General features: G+C 43.4%; 1 protein-coding gene across 1 annotated transcript; it reads left to right on the top strand.

Moving 5' to 3' along the window:
- Positions 1 to 10,683: 10,683 nt before the first annotated feature.
- On the top strand, positions 10,684 to 16,894 carry LOC122662205. Its single transcript, XM_043857783.1, has 2 exons — positions 10,684 to 10,692; positions 16,580 to 16,894. Exon 2 carries the CDS (start codon positions 16,593 to 16,595, stop codon positions 16,794 to 16,796), a length of 204 nt encoding a protein of 67 aa, XP_043713718.1. The 5' UTR covers positions 10,684 to 10,692; positions 16,580 to 16,592; the 3' UTR covers positions 16,797 to 16,894.
- Positions 16,895 to 17,637: the final 743 nt, after the last annotated feature.

The raw sequence follows: 17,637 nt of genomic DNA, 5'->3' as shown, positions 1-17,637 counted from the left end.
ATCATCTGACTCTCTGGGCCCAATTTCCTGCTTGCCTTCGCTTTCTTCAGATGACTCTTCTCCTACTAAATCCCCTCCATCTTCAACTTCCATAGGATGGATGTTATCAGTTAGGTCGATGTGAGATTCTCCCAGGTTGATATCATTGATCGATGCTTCCCATGTTTCACTCCTCCTGGGTGGTTCAGGATAAGATAAAGTATTTGAATATAGGAGAAGGTCCTCCAGAGGGGCTCCAAACAAATCATGTACCAAGGCATTGGCCAACCATGCCATGTTTTTCAATTCATGGAGTGTCCGAGCGAGCACATCATTCTCATTTGGCATTACCAGTCTTTCACATCATGCTACAAAGTTACTGCACACCATATCATGGAATAGAGAAGTCGCCTTGTAGAGGACTTCCTGAGTATTAGTGGAAATGTCTAGTATGTCTGATATCTGATAGAAGACGCTCATGCTCCAGCATTCAAAATCTTCTCTAGACACAGTCCACTCCCCTCTCGGAGCTTCCGGTGATTATATCTCCCCATCATCTCTACTTTCATCATCACTTAACAGAATAGGTTGGATGAGATTGGTTGGATCATCACTATCATCATTCTTGATGTTGTTCACCCAATCTATCACATGGAATTCCTCCTTGACTGTAGCAGGGTCTTGTTCTTCCTCGTCATATTCCATCCACTCTTCATGGACTTCCATATCCTTCGCTTCATCCGTACTATCATCAGTGTCTCCCTCTATATGGATGAGAGAAACTTCTTCTGATAGAGCTTGGCCTATGGCCAATGTCGATACTGCTTTGAGAAGCTTGGGCATGATTCTGGTGAAATCATCCACTTCTATTTCTTCAGGGATCAGGTGACAGATTTTGAATGGTGAGAAGCCATACTTGCGCAGAGGTGCCCCTACATCAAGGCCTTCCAATCCAAATTCTAAGAAATCCAATTTTTGAAGCCGATTTTTGGATGCCATGCCCTTGCCACGGTCACACGATTGTCCACCTGTTCGAACATTTCCATCACAGTTTGTTCTTACACAATGGATGCAAACTTGCATTTTCTCAGATCGTACTCGGCGTGCTTGCTCATCTTTCCTTAAATACCGTGGGATAGGTTGGATTAGCGTTGTCAGGTCCCTGATCGGTGCTTCCTCCTGCAACATGTTTACCGACCCTGTGGAAGATTCTGGAGAATAGGTTCCTTTCAAGAGCGGCTATGGCGCTTTCCACTCTGGTATCGGGTATTCCACCCATGTAGTGCCTACCTACCTCGGATGATAGAAAGGGGAGTCCGGACGATCCACCTCTTGAGAAACTTCCTTCTAAACTGGACACCTCTTTTCTCCTTTATGCTTTTTTGCCAAAATTGCTCTATAAGCACGTGCATTCATCAATTTCTTCCTCTTTTCGATCGATTGGATCAAGGAGGTGGGCTCCACTTGCTTAGAATCTTCTTGGAGCATGTTTACCCCATGAGCGGGCAGGGGGTTGGCAATAACATTTGGCTGCTGCTTTATCTGAAGTTCTATTTTACCCTTGTAAATCAAGTATGGGATTGCATTCTTGAGGAACGCGTACCTATCCGTGTGATGACCTTTCTCATCATGATAATGGCAGTAGAGGTTAGACTTATACCATGTGGGTGGATTATTTAGATCCATGGGTCTGGGGGGAACTGAACTGATCAGCCCTTCCTTTTTGAGCTTGGTAAATAACAATGAGGGTGTCATCCCTCTGAAGTTAAAAGTTCTTTTAGGAGGTTCAGGCTCGGCTTGGATCACAAGGGGTGTGGTCCCAGTGGTTACCACCTAGACTTCTGCTGCTTGGTGACTTGTTCTTGTCGCATTCCCTCCCTTTGCCCTTGAGTTTTTCCTTCCGACGTAAGTTCCTATAGTCTCTCGGGTCACACATTGGGCTTATTTCTCTTTGAAGATCTTGTCCTCAATCTTCTTTTCAATAGTCATGAGGGCATCAAATGTCTTGATATGTTGGTAATATATTTTTTCTCGATATTCTCCATACAAATTTTCCAGCAGTAGCTCGACTTGTTCCTCCTCTGTAGGGCGGTTCCACATTTTTACGGCCTTTTCTTTGAACCTCATGATGAAGTTCGAAAACTCTTCATTTAGTTCTTGCCTCAAAGTCTCCAGCTCCCTCTGGGTGATATTTATCTCAGTGTTGTACGAATGCTATTTAGTGAATGCTTTTACCACGGATGCCCAGGATTGGGTTTGAGTATGGTCCAATTGGGTCAACCATCACAGTACAGATCCGGCCAAGGAAAACAAGAATGCTTGTCCCATTTGGTTCTCAGAGAGCCCCCACGACCTAGCGATGGTGGCAAAAATCTTGAAGTGAGCTCTAGGGTCTCCTGACCCATCAAACTTGTCCAGTTTCCACTTGAAGTCTTCAGGGATTTTTCCCTCAGGAAAGAACATCAAATCTTCTTCATCTTTTTCCTTAACCTTACCTTCGACGGACACCTCTAGGTCAACCACTTTCTCTCTCATTTTCTTCTCTCTCTCAGTCTCAGGAGGATCCAAAGGTTGACTATCATCCCCCTCCTCTACCAGTATGGTGATAGGAGTCTTGGGGGTTGCAGGGATGGTCCCCCTGACTTCTTGCTCAGCCGGCCCAGATGTAGATCCTCCCTTAGAGATTTCATTGACTGATTGCACCAATTGTGCCATAAGGTGTCGCATTTCGGCCATGTCTGTTTGCAACCTATCCACTCGATGCTCCATATGACTTTCAGATAAATGATCATCTGTCGGATCCATGCTGTCCCCATGTGATATCTCAGTTGAAAAGTCGGAAGAAGAAGACAGAGAATTTGGGAAGGGCGACGGACTGGCTCGGATCAACCTTCCTTCTCATCAAATCTAGACGGGCAGGAATGATCTTTTCGGGTATGGAATTGTGCTTCTACGAAAATGGAGAAGACCTAATTTAGGTATTGATTGAATTGAGAATGTTCGCATATTAGACAATTTAGAATCAATTTCTCCATTATTTTTTTGTATTTTGTTCTTTTATTTTGCACAATCTTTATTGTATTTTTTTGTTTTGTTGCGGCTCAAGTAATTGAAGTCAACGTCGAAACTTTCAGTATTGTAGCGGTTCTTTTCGACTATGATTCGAATGCCGCCATCGCCCAAACAAAAGAAGAACAAACAAACAAAGAAGAGAGCCTAGTTTCAGATTCCTAATGATTATATCTGGAATCAATAAGAGGCACCCCATTCTTGAGGGTCATGTAGGATTCCATTATACGGGAGTGGACTTCCATCTTTCTTCGAGGGACTATCGTGGGACTATGGAATTCCTTTCCTTGGTATTGAAGCTAGATCAATCACTAAGTGACCTTAAACTCAGTCCTTCTTATAGCTAACAAAGGTTAGTTTGTGTCGTACCCTAATCATATATGGTCTATTTTCCTACATGATGCATGCAATGGGTAGGCTTGATAGGACAAAAAAAGGTCACCCTTGACTGAACCGAAATACCTATCACTTGTGGTCGCGAATTGCGGGTACGTGGCTCTTTTAATATTCCTGGAGAGTAGGTCACGCAGTCTCAGAGTAATCAGACTAGTGCCTTTTTTGAGTGGCTAAAGCACCCCACAGCACACTAGTGAGTACCCTCGCTAGTGATTCTAAACTCGTATGGTAAATATCAAAGGCTGTAGCTTCGACGCGAATTACCCATGACTACTCATGGGGTCCAATGACTAACTAAGGGGGTAAAAGTGTTCCCATGCAGTGCATGTGTGTAAGAAAATGGTACAGGAAGCGGCTATCATTCGATCTCAGAGTACTTAGTATGAATTGCCCCACCTCCCCAGGGGTAAAGGCACGACAGGGAGTACCCTCGTCATTTGGTTTCACTTCGAATACTATGCATGATGTAGTTAGTACACGGAAATGTTAGCCACAGAGATTTTTATACAAACTTTGGAGAGAATATTCGTACATTTGTTGGTAGCATCCATTTTAGAAAGCTTGACCTCAAGTGGGTGTTTACCCACTGGGTCCCCAGTGAAGTCGCCACTGTTAGTACTGTGGTCCTCATTGTGACGAGGTTTCCGCAGCCTCGTTGGCCACTTGAATATTAATTTTGAATAGAGGGGTGTCCTTCTGACACATCATCATGGGATTGGGGTCATGCATTAAAATATGTTAAAAAAATGTGAAGTCACCACCTAGGGTTAGGGCCTAGGACCCAATACGTGTAGCCCTGTCGGTCATGAACGGAGTCGGGCTATGAGGCTCCATATGGTCTGGTCAAAGATTCGGGTAAGGGATCAGGTTACAAGTATGGGAAGGTGTTGGACACCCATCTTGCCTGGCCGAAGGCGGTCTCTCTATTATAGATGCTACTAAATGATGAACATTCTCTCTCCTTGTGTGATATTGAGGCTATAGAATACATACAACAATTTATATTTTCAATATATACATTAGGGCAGTAAAACACTAAGGACTACATTGGACTAATAAAGTGCAGTAATTATACCTGTATGAGGATATTCCCTTGGCTCAGGGGAGACGGACAAATGGACAGACGCCGATTTCTTTTGACGGAGTAATGGCTCTTCTAAGTAGCTTGGCGGTAAGCAAATGGACAGTATAATGACTGTAATGGGGAATTTCGCTTGTTATCCGTGCACTGATGGGATAACAAACTCTAAGAGAGGGAATTGCTCGATTATCAAACAGGTAATCGAAGGATCTACCCATACTTGAGGAGCTCACTTAATCGAGCACTCTTAAGAAAGGAAATCAGGGCAAAGAGGGCAAATATGGGGTGAAATTTGTACCTGGGGGGTCTCCCTACCCTGAAACTCCTCTAAATGAAGGGAGGGGGACCCTCCTATTTATAGGGGAGGGTGCCCCACAGCCTGGGCCAGAGAAGTCCTCCACGGTGCCATGGGCGACATCAGCAGGCTGACTTCAAAAACCCCCGCGGCAGCGTGGCTTCGTACACCCTTTCCGTGGGGGACCTCCACAGGGCCGTAGGACACTGTCCACGGTGCCGTGGACAGTGTGGTCCCCCTCATTTCACTTGTTGGGCCCAAATGGGCCATTTTTGGGTTCTGGAAGGTATTTTGGGGATCTAGAAAGGGAGAGGATGCGTCGCCCATCGTCCGTGTCCCGTTGTCATCCTTGCCAAGGGTGGTGACAAAAATCAGTGTCTACACCTTGCATTTATTTCCCTTGTCTTTGTGCTAACATGTGAGGCATCTTATTTATATCAGGTGCTAAATCATGGTCAATACTCGTAACCAGAATCGTTCCCCTCCTAGGGATGACGCCGGTGATGTTTCCGAGGAAGGTTTGCCTACATCACCTCCCGTGAGAACTAATGTGGATGTTACAGCGCTCTTAGGGAACATTTTACATGATATGCAAAGGGAACACCGAAAATCCCAGAATAAGCAGCGCACTTTTATGTAGAATGTGACTGCCCAGCTTCAGAATGTTGGTCGGGAAGGACCAAGAGTGCCACCTCTGGTGCACGAAGTCCCAAATCCCGCAGCCAATGCCACTCCTATCATTCCTCCTCCTGGGCCAACTGTAGTTGAGGTTTCTCCAGTGCAAGTGTTTCCAAATCCACCTCCTCCTGCTCCGGCTGCCTTACTAGTCAAAAATGTGGTACCAGAATGGGTTGATGCCTCCAAACTTTCTGAGAAATTCCAAAAGCACCGTCCATCGACTTTTTATAAGTTGATTCATGACTCTATGTTCCCAGCTACTTGGATACAGGATCTCAAAAGGATCTTTGAGGTACTACCGTATAGTGACCTCGAGAAGATTCGATGTGCCACTTTCTAACTCCGAGGTGACGCTAATGCATGGTGGCGTTCCTTAAAGGAACATTTCTGGGCCAAGTACCCAAATGCAACTTGGGCTCAATTTAAAGAAGCCTTTCTTGAGAATTACTTCCCAAGGAATTTTTGAGAGAAGAAAGAGATTGAATTCATGAGCCTCAGTCAGGGATCCAAGTCGGTCCTTGAATATCAACAGATCTTTGAGGAGTATTTCTACTTTGCTCCGACCCACTTGAAAACTGAGGACGTGAAAGCAAGAAGATTCAAAAGGGGGCTTAGAGCCAGCTTAAGTACTTCTGTGGTACGACACAAGTACCCCACCTATGCAAAAGTAGTTGAAGCGGCCAAGTTGATAGAAGATCAGCAGAGGGAAAATTACAAGGCCATACAAGCGGGCAAGAGGCCAATGCCATCTCATGACTCTAGGGGACCCAACAAGTTCCAGAGGAGAGGGGCCTACACCAATGTAGCTCCAATTCAGTCCCGTAGACCTGATGTTGCCCAAGTGCCTAAAGCTACATCTGCCCATTATTATGGGACCCAGACTCTTATGTGTTACAATTGTAAGGAGTTCAGCCACATGGTTAAGGACTGCCCACAACCTCGGTAGCCAGGTTCATGGCCAGTTGTGACTTCTAAGGCGCCCCAGGCCAAGACTGTTGTTCGCCTACTTATTTCTCCTCCAGCAAGCAAGACTCAGGGGCGAGTTTATTCTGTCACTCATAAAGAAGCCCAGTCTGACCCTGGTGTTATCATAGGTATTGTACTTAACCAATTTAGTAAAATTCTTTATGTTGAGTTTATCATGTTTGGCTATTCGGTGTTTGTCAGGCATAATTTCTGTGTGCTCCTTACCTGCATATGTGTTATTTGACTTAGGAGCGTCGCACTCCTTTATATCACCTTCCTTTGCCGAGAAATTACCGATTGAATCGGCCAATATGGAATAAAAGTTGATAGTTTGTACACCGATTGGAAGTAAGGTCGAGCTTGACCAAGCCTTCAACTCTTGCCCTGTTCGAGTGAGCGACCATGGACTTGAGGCCAGTTTGATAATCCTAGATATGAGAGACTTCTATATCATTTTGGGAATGGATTGGTTGTCCACTCACGGAACTAGCCTAATCTGTGCAGAGAGGAAGATACTCTTCAAGTCAGGGGAAGATAATGAATTTGTGTTCAAGGGCAACAAAAGTAAAAAGCCTAGAAAGACAATTATTTCAGCCCTTCAAGTTCAGAAGCTCTTAGCACAAGGTTGTCAATGTTACTTAGCCTCCGTGCTAGACACTGAAGCTAAGGTTACACCTATGGAAGAGATAAGTGTAGTAAGAGATTTTCCTGATGTCTTTCCGAAAGACCTCACACGGTTACCACTGGATCGGGAAATAGAATTTATGATTGACCTAGTGCTCAGTGCTGGCCCAGTGTCTAAGGTACCATACAGAATGGCCCCGTTAGAATTGAAAGAACTTCAAGAGCAGCTTAATGATCTGTTGAAGAAGGGCTTTATCAGGCCAAGTGTTTCCCCGTGGGGTGCACCTATTTTGTTTGTAAAGAATAAGGACGGTAGTATGCGTATGTGCATTGACTACCGTGAACTCAACAAGCTTACGATCAAGAATCGGTACCCGCTGCCTAGGATTGATGATCTGTTCGACTAATTGCAAGCCGTAAAAGTATTTTCCAAGATTGAACTCCACTCTGGGTATCATCAGTTGAAGATCAGAGGTAGTGACATCAATAAGACTGCATTCAGATCGTGATATGGACACTACGAGTTTCTGGTTATGTCCTTTGGGCTGGCCAATGCCTCGGCAGCTTTTATGGAGCTAATGAACAAGGTGTTTCACGACGTGCTAGACAAGTACGTTATCGTATTTATTGATGACATCCTGGTCTACTTTAAGAGTGAGGAAGAACATGCTGATCACCTTTGCTTTGTGCTACAACGCTTGAGAGAAAAGCAATTATATGCTAAGCTCAGCAAGTGCAATTTTTGGTTATAGCAAGTGGCTATCCTAGATCATTTGGTTTCTTCGAAGGGTATTGAAGTAGACCCCGATAAGGTACAGTCAGTAGTTGACTGGGAGACACCCAAGAATGTAGCAGATATTCACAGTTTCCTCGGTCTAGCCGGCTATTGTAGGAGATTTATCGAGAACTTTTCAAAAATCTCTGCTCCTATGACTTGACTGACCCGGAAGGGAGTGAAGTTCGAGTGGCCTGACGACTGCGAGAAGAACTTTCAAGAATTAAAGCAACGACTGATTTTGGCTCTGATGCTTACCATTCCAAATGGTACTGAAGGGATGGCAGTTTATTGTGATGCTTCCAAGATGGGCCTCGACTGTGTTTTGATGCAAGATGAAAATGTGGTAGCCTACGCTTCTCATTAATTGAAGGATTATGAGAGGAGTTACCCAACTCATGACTTAGAGTTGGCGGCTGTGGTCTTTGCCCTGAAGATCGGGAGACACTATCTGTATGGGGAGAAGAGTGAGATCTACAGTGACCATAAAGAGCCTCAAATATTTCTTTACTCAGAAGGAACTCAACATGAGACAGAGACGTTGGTTAGAACTCATGAAGGACTATGATTACACCATCCATTACCATCCGGGTAAGGCAAATGTTGTGGCGGATGCTCTTAGTTAGAAGTCCCAAACTTTATCCATCGCATCCTTGGCTGTCAGTAAAGAACTTGTGGAAGAAGCTAGAAGGATGGATTTGGAATTGCTGGTAGAGGGTGTTACTCTATCTTTAGCAGCCTTATCTATGCAATCAACCTTGGTTGAAAGGATTCAATCAGCTCAAGCTTTAGATGAACGCTTTAAGGAGATAATTGAAGCTATCCAGGGTGACACACAGTAAGATCTGGATTTCACATTGACAGATAGCGGCGTCCTTATGTTCAGAGAGTGGCTATGTGTTCCTAAAGATGATCAGCTGAGAAAGGAAGTGTTGTTAGAAGCACATAATTCCCCCTATTCAATTCACCCAGGTAGTACAAAAATGTACAAGGACCTAAAAGGACATTACTGGTGGAGAGGAATGAAAAGAGATGTAGCTGAATTTGTGGTCAGGTGTCTCACTTATCAGCAAGTGAAGGCAGATAGACAATGGCCCCATGGTCTTCTACAGTCATTGCCCATGCCATAATGAAAATGGGAACATGTCACCATGGACTTCGTCATTGGACTGCCCCGCACACCCAGAGGTGTTGATGCTCTATGGGTTATTGTGGATAAGTTGACGAAGATAGCTCATTTCATCACAATCAAGGTCACCTATACTATGGATAAGCTGGCCCGCTTGTACATTGATAACGTGGTTCGCCTGCACAGAGTTCCAGTTAGCATTATCTCGGATCGAGATCCTAGGTTCACGTCCAAGTTTTGGGGTGGATTTCAGAGAGCTATGGGTACCCTATTGAGTTTTAGCATTGCCTTCCATCCACAAACTGACGGCCAGTCGGAGGACAATACAGACCTTGGAAGACATGCTTCGGGCCTGTGCCATTGATATGCAAGGCAATTGGGATGAGCATATCTCGCTTATCGAATTTGCCTACAATAACAGTTACCAAGCTACTATCGAAATGGCACCATTTGAAGCTCAGTATGGGAAGAAGTGTCATACTCCATTGTACTAGGATGAAGTAGGTGAGCGGCGTATCCTTGGGCCAAAATTAATCTAAGCAACCTGTGAGAAGGTGGACTTGATCCGTGAGTGAATAAAGACTGCCCAATCTAGGCAGAAGGGCTATGCAAACCAAAGACGGAAGGATCTAGAATTCCTTATCGGTGATAAAGTATTTCTCAAGGTATCACCTACCAAGGGCGTGATGCAGTTCAGCAAGAAGGGCAAGCTAAGCCCGAGATATATTGGGCCCTATGAAATTCTTATGAAGATTGGACCGGTGGCTTATCGGCTAGTGCTTTCACCATCTTTAGATGGCATGCACGATGCCTTCCATGTGTCTATGTTATGGAAGTACTTGCATGACCCCAGTCATGTTTTGTCCCAGGAACCATCGAAGTTGGTAGCTGATATGTCCTATAAAGAACAGCCTGAGAAGATCTTAGACAGCAAGGTGGTGAATCTCCGCAATAGACCTATTCATTATGTGAAAGTGAAGTGGTGCAACCACATAGAAGAAGAAGCCTCCTGGGAAGCTGAGGTGGAAATGCGAGCAAAGTACCCTTCCCTTAGAATCTTACAAGATAAGATAATTTTGGGGACAAAATTTTTGTAAGGTGGGGAGGATGTTACATCCGCGCCCGAATTTACTATTAATTATAATTTCTCTCTCTTATGGCGTGTAGATTCTACTACTGTGTACGTTGGTGAGCTATTTTCACTTGTGGTCAAACCTAACCACAAGATTGTTGACCAGTTCACGGGCCTGCCTGTGGGGGAGAGGTTCCTTAACCGGCAGTGGGGAAGATTTATCGATGGTGACTTCGTTGATCATCCTCCTAGCACGAGTCCTCGAAGTGAAGAGTACTGGAAGGCATTCCCCGTGTCCCCACACCTAGACACCTCTTTTGGCGATGAGCTTAGCATCGCGATTTGGGAAACTCTTCAGGATCACGAAGGACACATCGTGACGGTCGAGGGTAAGATACTGCCCTTGTGAATGTTAGTATACCTTTTCCTTGTTGGCCTTGAAGTGTGGGCCGAAGCCCGATCAACTTCCTTAGAATTCTGCCCTTTACAGTAGCAACGGATGCACGAGTGGACTCACCAAGACTGCATCCACCCGATAGTCCGCCCATGCTGTTTATGGCCTATGTGTGTTTTCTCGGTGGGACCCACACCCTGTGCCCCGGACATCCTAATTAGGGACCCAGATAAGGTTGGCCTCACCCTTGATCTCCTTAGCTTGTGGGTGTTCTAAAGGTGGACCATTGGCCTAGTGGGCTTTTAAATGAGTTTTGGCTCTTAAAGCCTAAGCCAAACAGGCCCTAAGTGGGGATTGGATATAAGACCAAAGCTTAGCCTTCAAGTCTCATTTATTCCTCTCATCTACCCAAAACGTTGGAGACTTGGAGCATTGAAGGCTTTGGAGAAGAGGAGCTTGAAGGGGCTGTGGAGGTGGAGAATCATCCATTAATCCATCCTTGAGGTAAATGCCCTCACCCTTCCCCCCTCTCTTTTCCATTTCCGGGTTTGGAGATTCCCTTGGGATCGATTCCAAGCTTGGGGGTTCTCTTAAAAACCCAATAAACCTTATTGAATGCTCCCTTTGAAACCTATATCCCCTTCCCTTAATGTCTTCATGGAGTTGATAACCTAGATGTTGTTCAAGCATTGGAGACCTAGTTAAGTTTGGGGAAAAACCTTGGAGATGGATCCAATATCTTGTTTCCCCTAAATTCCTTATAGGACTATGTGTTTTGGACCTCCAACAAAGGATTGGACTCACCTCCCCAACCCTAGGACCCTTATGGTTCCATGGATGAAAGGCTGGAGGTGAGGATCTTCACAGATTTCAAAGGAATGGCAACGAATCAACGAGCAGATCCACTGTCGTGCATCCACCCGTTAGTTCGTCCAGTATAACCTGGCTATTTAACCTTGGCGGAGCCATGAGCGGACCCACTTGGTAAATTCGCCAGTAGCTCAGGTCGCTTTTGGGAAAATCTCAGGGTTTGGACGGATGCATGAGCGGATCCATGTTCCACATCTGCCCGTGAGTCCGTTCCATATATTTTTTGGGTATGGCCTGGGCGGATCCACGATCGGACTCACCTGGCTGCCTCCGTTCCTGCATCCGCCCGTGCTGTCTTGACTCAAGCTTCAAATGAATTATTGGGACCCTTCATGGGACCCACCTATATACCTCTAACACTGTTCTCACGCATTCTCAGACTTTAAAATTTGTACGGGAGTGCGTGCATTAGAGCAAACCTTACCGAACACACCGACCGACAAGCAAACGAAATGTGAGTGGGCTTTGGGTGATGTTTGGGCTTGATATATAAAGTATAACTATATAGATCATATGATGGATTATGCTTGCATTCATTTTTACCATGTTGCATCCTTGTATATAAAATCTTGTTGGATACAAATTGATGAAATGTGGATATGTTGCTTTACTTTATTTTATTAGGTTACGGTGTTGGAACCCCAGGAATTCTTTATTATATTTATTGCTTGCCATCCTGATCTGTATGTGCCGTGCCGTGCTGGTACCCGGGTACTAGATGGAATGGGACGTTGATGCACTCGGAATACCTCTCAGGACGATAGGACTTGCATGAAGTATATCTGTGGCTAGGATCTATATTCCCTTATGCTACAACCCTTGCCAACAGGGGTTTATGTGTTGGATAATCTGAGCACCTGTTGCCTGTGGAGGCGGGAGAGGCCAGGTCGGGGGTAGTGATGGCTATCGGGGTCTGTCACTGGGTGGTCTATGGCTTCTACCGGTGTAGGCTCCCTCGTGATAATTGAGGTTTCACTGGGTCGATAGGTTAAGTGACCCACAATGTCTCCCGAGTTATCACAGTAGCATATACCACGACTTAGACTATTTGCTAGGTGAAAAATACATATTTAACATTACATGCATCATAGACTATATGTGATTGTGTGTTTGTGCACTCCCCTTTCCCCTCACTGGCTCAGTGGAACTAACCCCCTGTGTACACAACTTTTTAGATTTTGATGTAGATGGTGGGTATTTGGCTGGCCTAGAAGTTCAGTCGGTGGAGTATGACAGTATTGGAGCAGAGGAACCGGAGTTTGTGTCAGATGAACACAGCGACGATTGCCCCTGTGATGATTGTGCTTATGGGCACTGATGTTGTTAGGGGATTGTCCCCACCTTTTGATTCTTTTGGGGCTTTGTGCCCGTATGAACACTTTTTATAATAACTTACTAATAGCTGAGTAGTTATGTCATGGTCAGTTGGTGGTCAACTTTAACTATTGCTGTATCACTTAGCCAGCTGAACATATTGTAACTGCTATATTTAAATATTGCTTCAGCTCTTATTATCTCTGATGTTTAATGTAATATTCCTTTCTTTATGCAAATGTAATCATTTGGGTGGGTCCTTGGTTGTTGACTATGGCTTGGGACACTGTGTCGTTGATCCTAGTAGGAATTGGGGTGACGTGTGTCACCCTAATCACCCTCTTGACTATCCTTAAGGCATAAGCTCGGGATAGGGGCGTGACAATTTTTACCTCTTCTAACCCTCTTGAGGTGGAATTTATTGAATGCATATTCCCCCGGGTCATTTCCGTTGCGGATTCGGATAGTCTTTGCTCCCTTCCATCTTTGGAGGAAATTAAGCAAGTAGTTTTCTCTTTGGGGCCCTTGAAAGCCCCTGGAATTGACGGCTTTCAGGCAGTTTTCTTCCAAAAATTTTGGGATATTGTTAGCCCTGATATTTTGAAAATGGTAATCTCTTTCTTTAGCAATGGTTTTTTACCTCCTGGGCTCAACCATACTCTCATCTGTTTGATCCCTAAGAAGGACTCTGCTGCTTATGTTGAAGACTTTCGGCCGATTAGCCTGTGCAATATTTCGTATAAAATAATCTCTAAATTAATGGCTAATCGCTTGAAGAACTACCTACACACAATTATTTCACCTTTCCAAGCTGCCTTCGTGCCTGGCAGACAAATTATTGACAATATTGTTATGGCACAAGCAATTTTTCACTTTCTCAATCGAACTAAAGGGAAGAAGAAATTTGCAGCGATCAAAATTGACATGTCTAAGGCTTATGACTGTGTTGAATGGTGTTTGTTAACATATCTGTTTAAATTTCTGGGATTCGATGAGAAATGGGTTTCCTTGATTAATTGTCTGATCTCATCTACTAGTTTTTCTATTAAGCTGAATGGGAGTCCCTTTGATAACTTTAGAGCCTCGAGGGGAATACGCCAAGGTTGCCTTCTAAGCCCTTATCTTTTCCTTTTTGCTATAGAGGCTCTTTCTCGTTTACTAACTACCTATCGTGATCTAAATTTGCTTCAAGGAATCAAGATATCCAAGTCAGCACCTGAAATATCACATTTATTCTTTGCTGATGATATGTTCATCTATTGCTGTGCTGAGCAGGATCTTCCGACTATCAAGGCTATTTTGGATCTTTTTTTTGACCTGTCTGGTCAAGAAATTAACCTGAAGAAGAGTGTAATTCATTTTAGTAAAAATGTTACTACAATTGAGAGATGTGCCCTTTGCTCTCTTATTGTTGTCGCGGAGATGTCCAAGGACGCTACTTATTTGGGCACTAACCTATTTCATGGAAGATCAAAAGTGAAAGATCTCAATGGGATTGTCACACGGATGCAACACAAATTGGCTAAATTGAAATCTAATTGTCTATCCTTTGCAGGACGTGCGGTATTGATAAAATCTGCATTAGCTGCAACCCCATCCTACCTCATGAACTGCTTCTTGTTTCCATTAAAAGTGTGTCGTCAAATTGATTCTATTTGCTTTAATTTTTGGCTTGGATCTCATGAGGGTAAGAAAAGAAGAGCTTGTTACATCACCTAAGACAAATTGTGCCTCCTCAAAGCCAAGGGGGGGCTGGGGTTTAGAAAGGCTGAACAACATAATAGAGCTCTCATCTTAAAATTAGGTTGGAGGTTAATTTCTGATACTTCTTCTGTTTGGTCCAGAGTTATCAAGGGGAAGTACTTCCCAAAAAATTCTTTTTTTTGACCCTGCTACTAGAAAAAGAAATGGTTTGTGGGTTTGGAATAGTATTACAAATATTATTCTGGATCTTGAAAATCTGTCATTAGGAAGGTTGGCAATGGCAAATCCACCTTCTTTTGGACTGACAAATGGATTCCTTCCCTCCCTGGGAACCTGTTGGAGCACTCTTTAACTTCTGTTAATAAGGATATGCTCTCTTATTCTATTGAAAAATATAGGATGAGAGATTGTTGGGATGTCAACTCCCTGAACCAAATTTTACCTCCCAATATCATTTCGCATTTAACTCTTCTCAAATTTTTTCATTGTGAAGATGGATGGTGGTACATACCCTCCAAGCAAGGCCTCTTCAAAACTAAGTTAGCTGCCACTAGATTGAACCCTTCCATTAAGCATACTCATCCGATTAACAATGCTTGGTGGAAATTTTTTTGGAAACTTCACATCCATCCGAAATTTAAAATTTTCTTCTGGCGTCTTCTGAATGCAGGACTCCCTATCAAGGCTTCTCTCTCTAAATGGCTTCTGATCGACCCTTCCTGCGTTCTTTGTGGAAATTGTGCAGAATCAAACTGACACTTATTCATATCTTGTGATTGGGTTAAGCATCTATGGGTGGCGAGACCTCTGGGCTTGAGAACTGAATTTTTGGCCTCTCAAAATCTGCTAGAATTATGCATTTCTATGTTCCTCAAAACCAACCTCGAAAAACAATCTTTAGACTGGTTTTTTAATGTGTTTATTATAACTTGTTATTTTATTTGGAATGCCTGAAATATGGTTGTGTTTGGGTTAGAGAGTCCTAATCTGACTCGGATTATAAAGCTAATTTCACGATATTTATTTGATATGAAAATATCCCCCCCCCCCCCATATTACATCTCTGAATGTAAATAATGATCCGGATCTTTGCTTGTCTATTTCACAATTTCATGGCTTACCAAAACTAGACTTTCATGTTTTAATTTGTGCAGGACACTACATAACCAGGGTTGAGTACAGCTGGATGGTCCTATTTTTTTTTGAAAGGAGGAAGACTTATCTTTTTTGTTTCTGATTTTCAGTCTACTTCGTCGGAATTGGAGCCGGTATTGTACAGTATTCGGGTTGGGTTGGATCAAGCTTAAGTTTTGGGGTTGCAGATTCAAGAAGTGTGGTGTTCTTACCCTACGATCACCGATGTTCTTCCATCCCCAACCAAATAAGCCTGGCCCCGGCAACATCTTAATGATCTGCTCTATATTTTAGACTCGTATAGTAACATTAAGTTTATAGCTCAGGGAGACCCTTTTTGTATAACTATAGCTATGAATCTGACTCGTCATGCACTAATCAACAAAAGTGTATGTATCTCCTTATCTTAATATATATTTTCTTATTTTATCACCAAAAAAAAAAAAAAACATGCGTACAAGGTCTAGTTCAAAGTCTTCTGACTAATTCACATTGAAACTCGGGAACTAGGATCAAATGGCACTCTGGCACTCTGGCAATGCCAATTCAATTAAGAGAATTAGAAAGAGCCCATGCTCAAGCCCAGACGTACACATCTGTGCTTGCCCAAGCTCAAGCCCAAACTCACAAATCTGTGCTTGTGTCCAAATTTCTCAAGGTTATACAGCCCAGACACTTGCAGGATCGATAGAATTTGAAAAGTAGAGAAAGAAAGAACAAAAAGAGAGCGCGTGATACTTATACGCCACTTTTTATCTCGGAATTTTTTTTTTTTTTTTGGTTGAAATTTTTATCTCGGATTAGGTCCATTGCAACTTGTCAGCACCTAAAAACGGCAGCTACGCGTAGTAGCACAGAAAGAACCTTCTTAGAAACCGTCAAGCGTGTGTGGAATCTTCTCGATGCGCGTGGGCTTTTACCACCCTCGTCGAATATTCCATCCATAACTCTTTTTTTTTTTTGGGTTTGGTAAAGTTCCTGCCTTACCTCTTGTCTATATATTCTGAATAGATCTCATTCTTTCTTCGAGTGTAATTTTTTTCCAATTTGGAACTGCAAACGATCATCTGCGATCAAATTAAAGAAAAGGTCACACAAGAGAGACCTCAAAGATGTGTTTGGTATTTGTATGCGACGAAGAAGAAAAGGTTTTGGGAAGACAACCAGCACCTGGAGCTTGTCCGTACTGTGGAGGAATGATTCAAGCTGTGGATATGGAGAACCAATGGAGGTTCTGTTTCTTACCACTCTGCTTCAAGACCAAGAGGAAGTATTTCTGCACCATATGCCTTAGGCGTTTAGTTGTCAATCCATGAAAGAACAGAGAGCTCGGGAAGAAGAGATCAATTCAATCACAAGAAAAGCCAAGGAGCATGGTTTGGTAGATTGGGTTTGATGGTTGGTTGATGATCTCTGCTCAGAACCAATAAGTTCAGATTTTATTCATTTTCTCTATATGTATATAGGTGGGTTTTCATTTTGTGCATCTTCGTTTCTCTTCTATCGGAAGGGAAAGGCTTATGTATGCACAAATAGATTGGTTGGTGGGGGGGGGGGGGGAATTGGAATTTCTTTTCTGATTCTCTCTGTTTCTTTGCTTTTAAGTGATAGATGTTTTCATATCCATGAATTATAGTTAGCTCTCTCTCTCTCTCTCTCTCTCTCTCTCTCTCTCCCCGGTTTCTGTAGCTTAAGAAATTGCAGTAAAGGTTCTAAATACTGTGTATAATTTGGGTTTCTTATCATCCTTACCCCTTTGTTTGTTCACCCGAAACCATTGAGTTCTTGGTTCACGTTTTTTTATTTTATTTTTGGTAGGAATGTAATCTATTGATGAGAACGGGAAACATACCCATGGTCGGGTACAATCTCACCAGCTACACAGGGATTGGAATTAAGCCAAACTGTCCTTCCCGTAACGGGCAGTGCCCTCCTTATAAGGGAATCCGCAATACCATTCGCGACCCTTGGAATATAAAGAAAACTACATTCGTCCAAATAAGTATATAGGTGGCAAATGTCCTCCAAAATTGGTTGAACATGTAACGAAGGAAGAGTAGACGTGGACTTCAGGGAGGAGACCACTCCTTGGTTATCACTCTCAACCTGCACCATTAGTGTTTGTTAGATCATAAATACCAAGATCCAATTAAACTA

The sequence above is a fragment of the Telopea speciosissima genome, chromosome 5, assembly GCF_018873765.1.
Source record: "Telopea speciosissima isolate NSW1024214 ecotype Mountain lineage chromosome 5, Tspe_v1, whole genome shotgun sequence".
Lineage (NCBI taxonomy): Eukaryota > Viridiplantae > Streptophyta > Magnoliopsida > Proteales > Proteaceae > Telopea > Telopea speciosissima.
This window is presented reverse-complemented; position numbering and strand designations above follow the sequence as displayed.

Coding starts and splice junctions, on each gene's coding strand:
- LOC122662205 (XM_043857783.1), top strand. CDS start 16,593: ATGTGTTTGGTATTTGTATGCGACGAAGAAGAAAAGGTTTTGGGAAGA.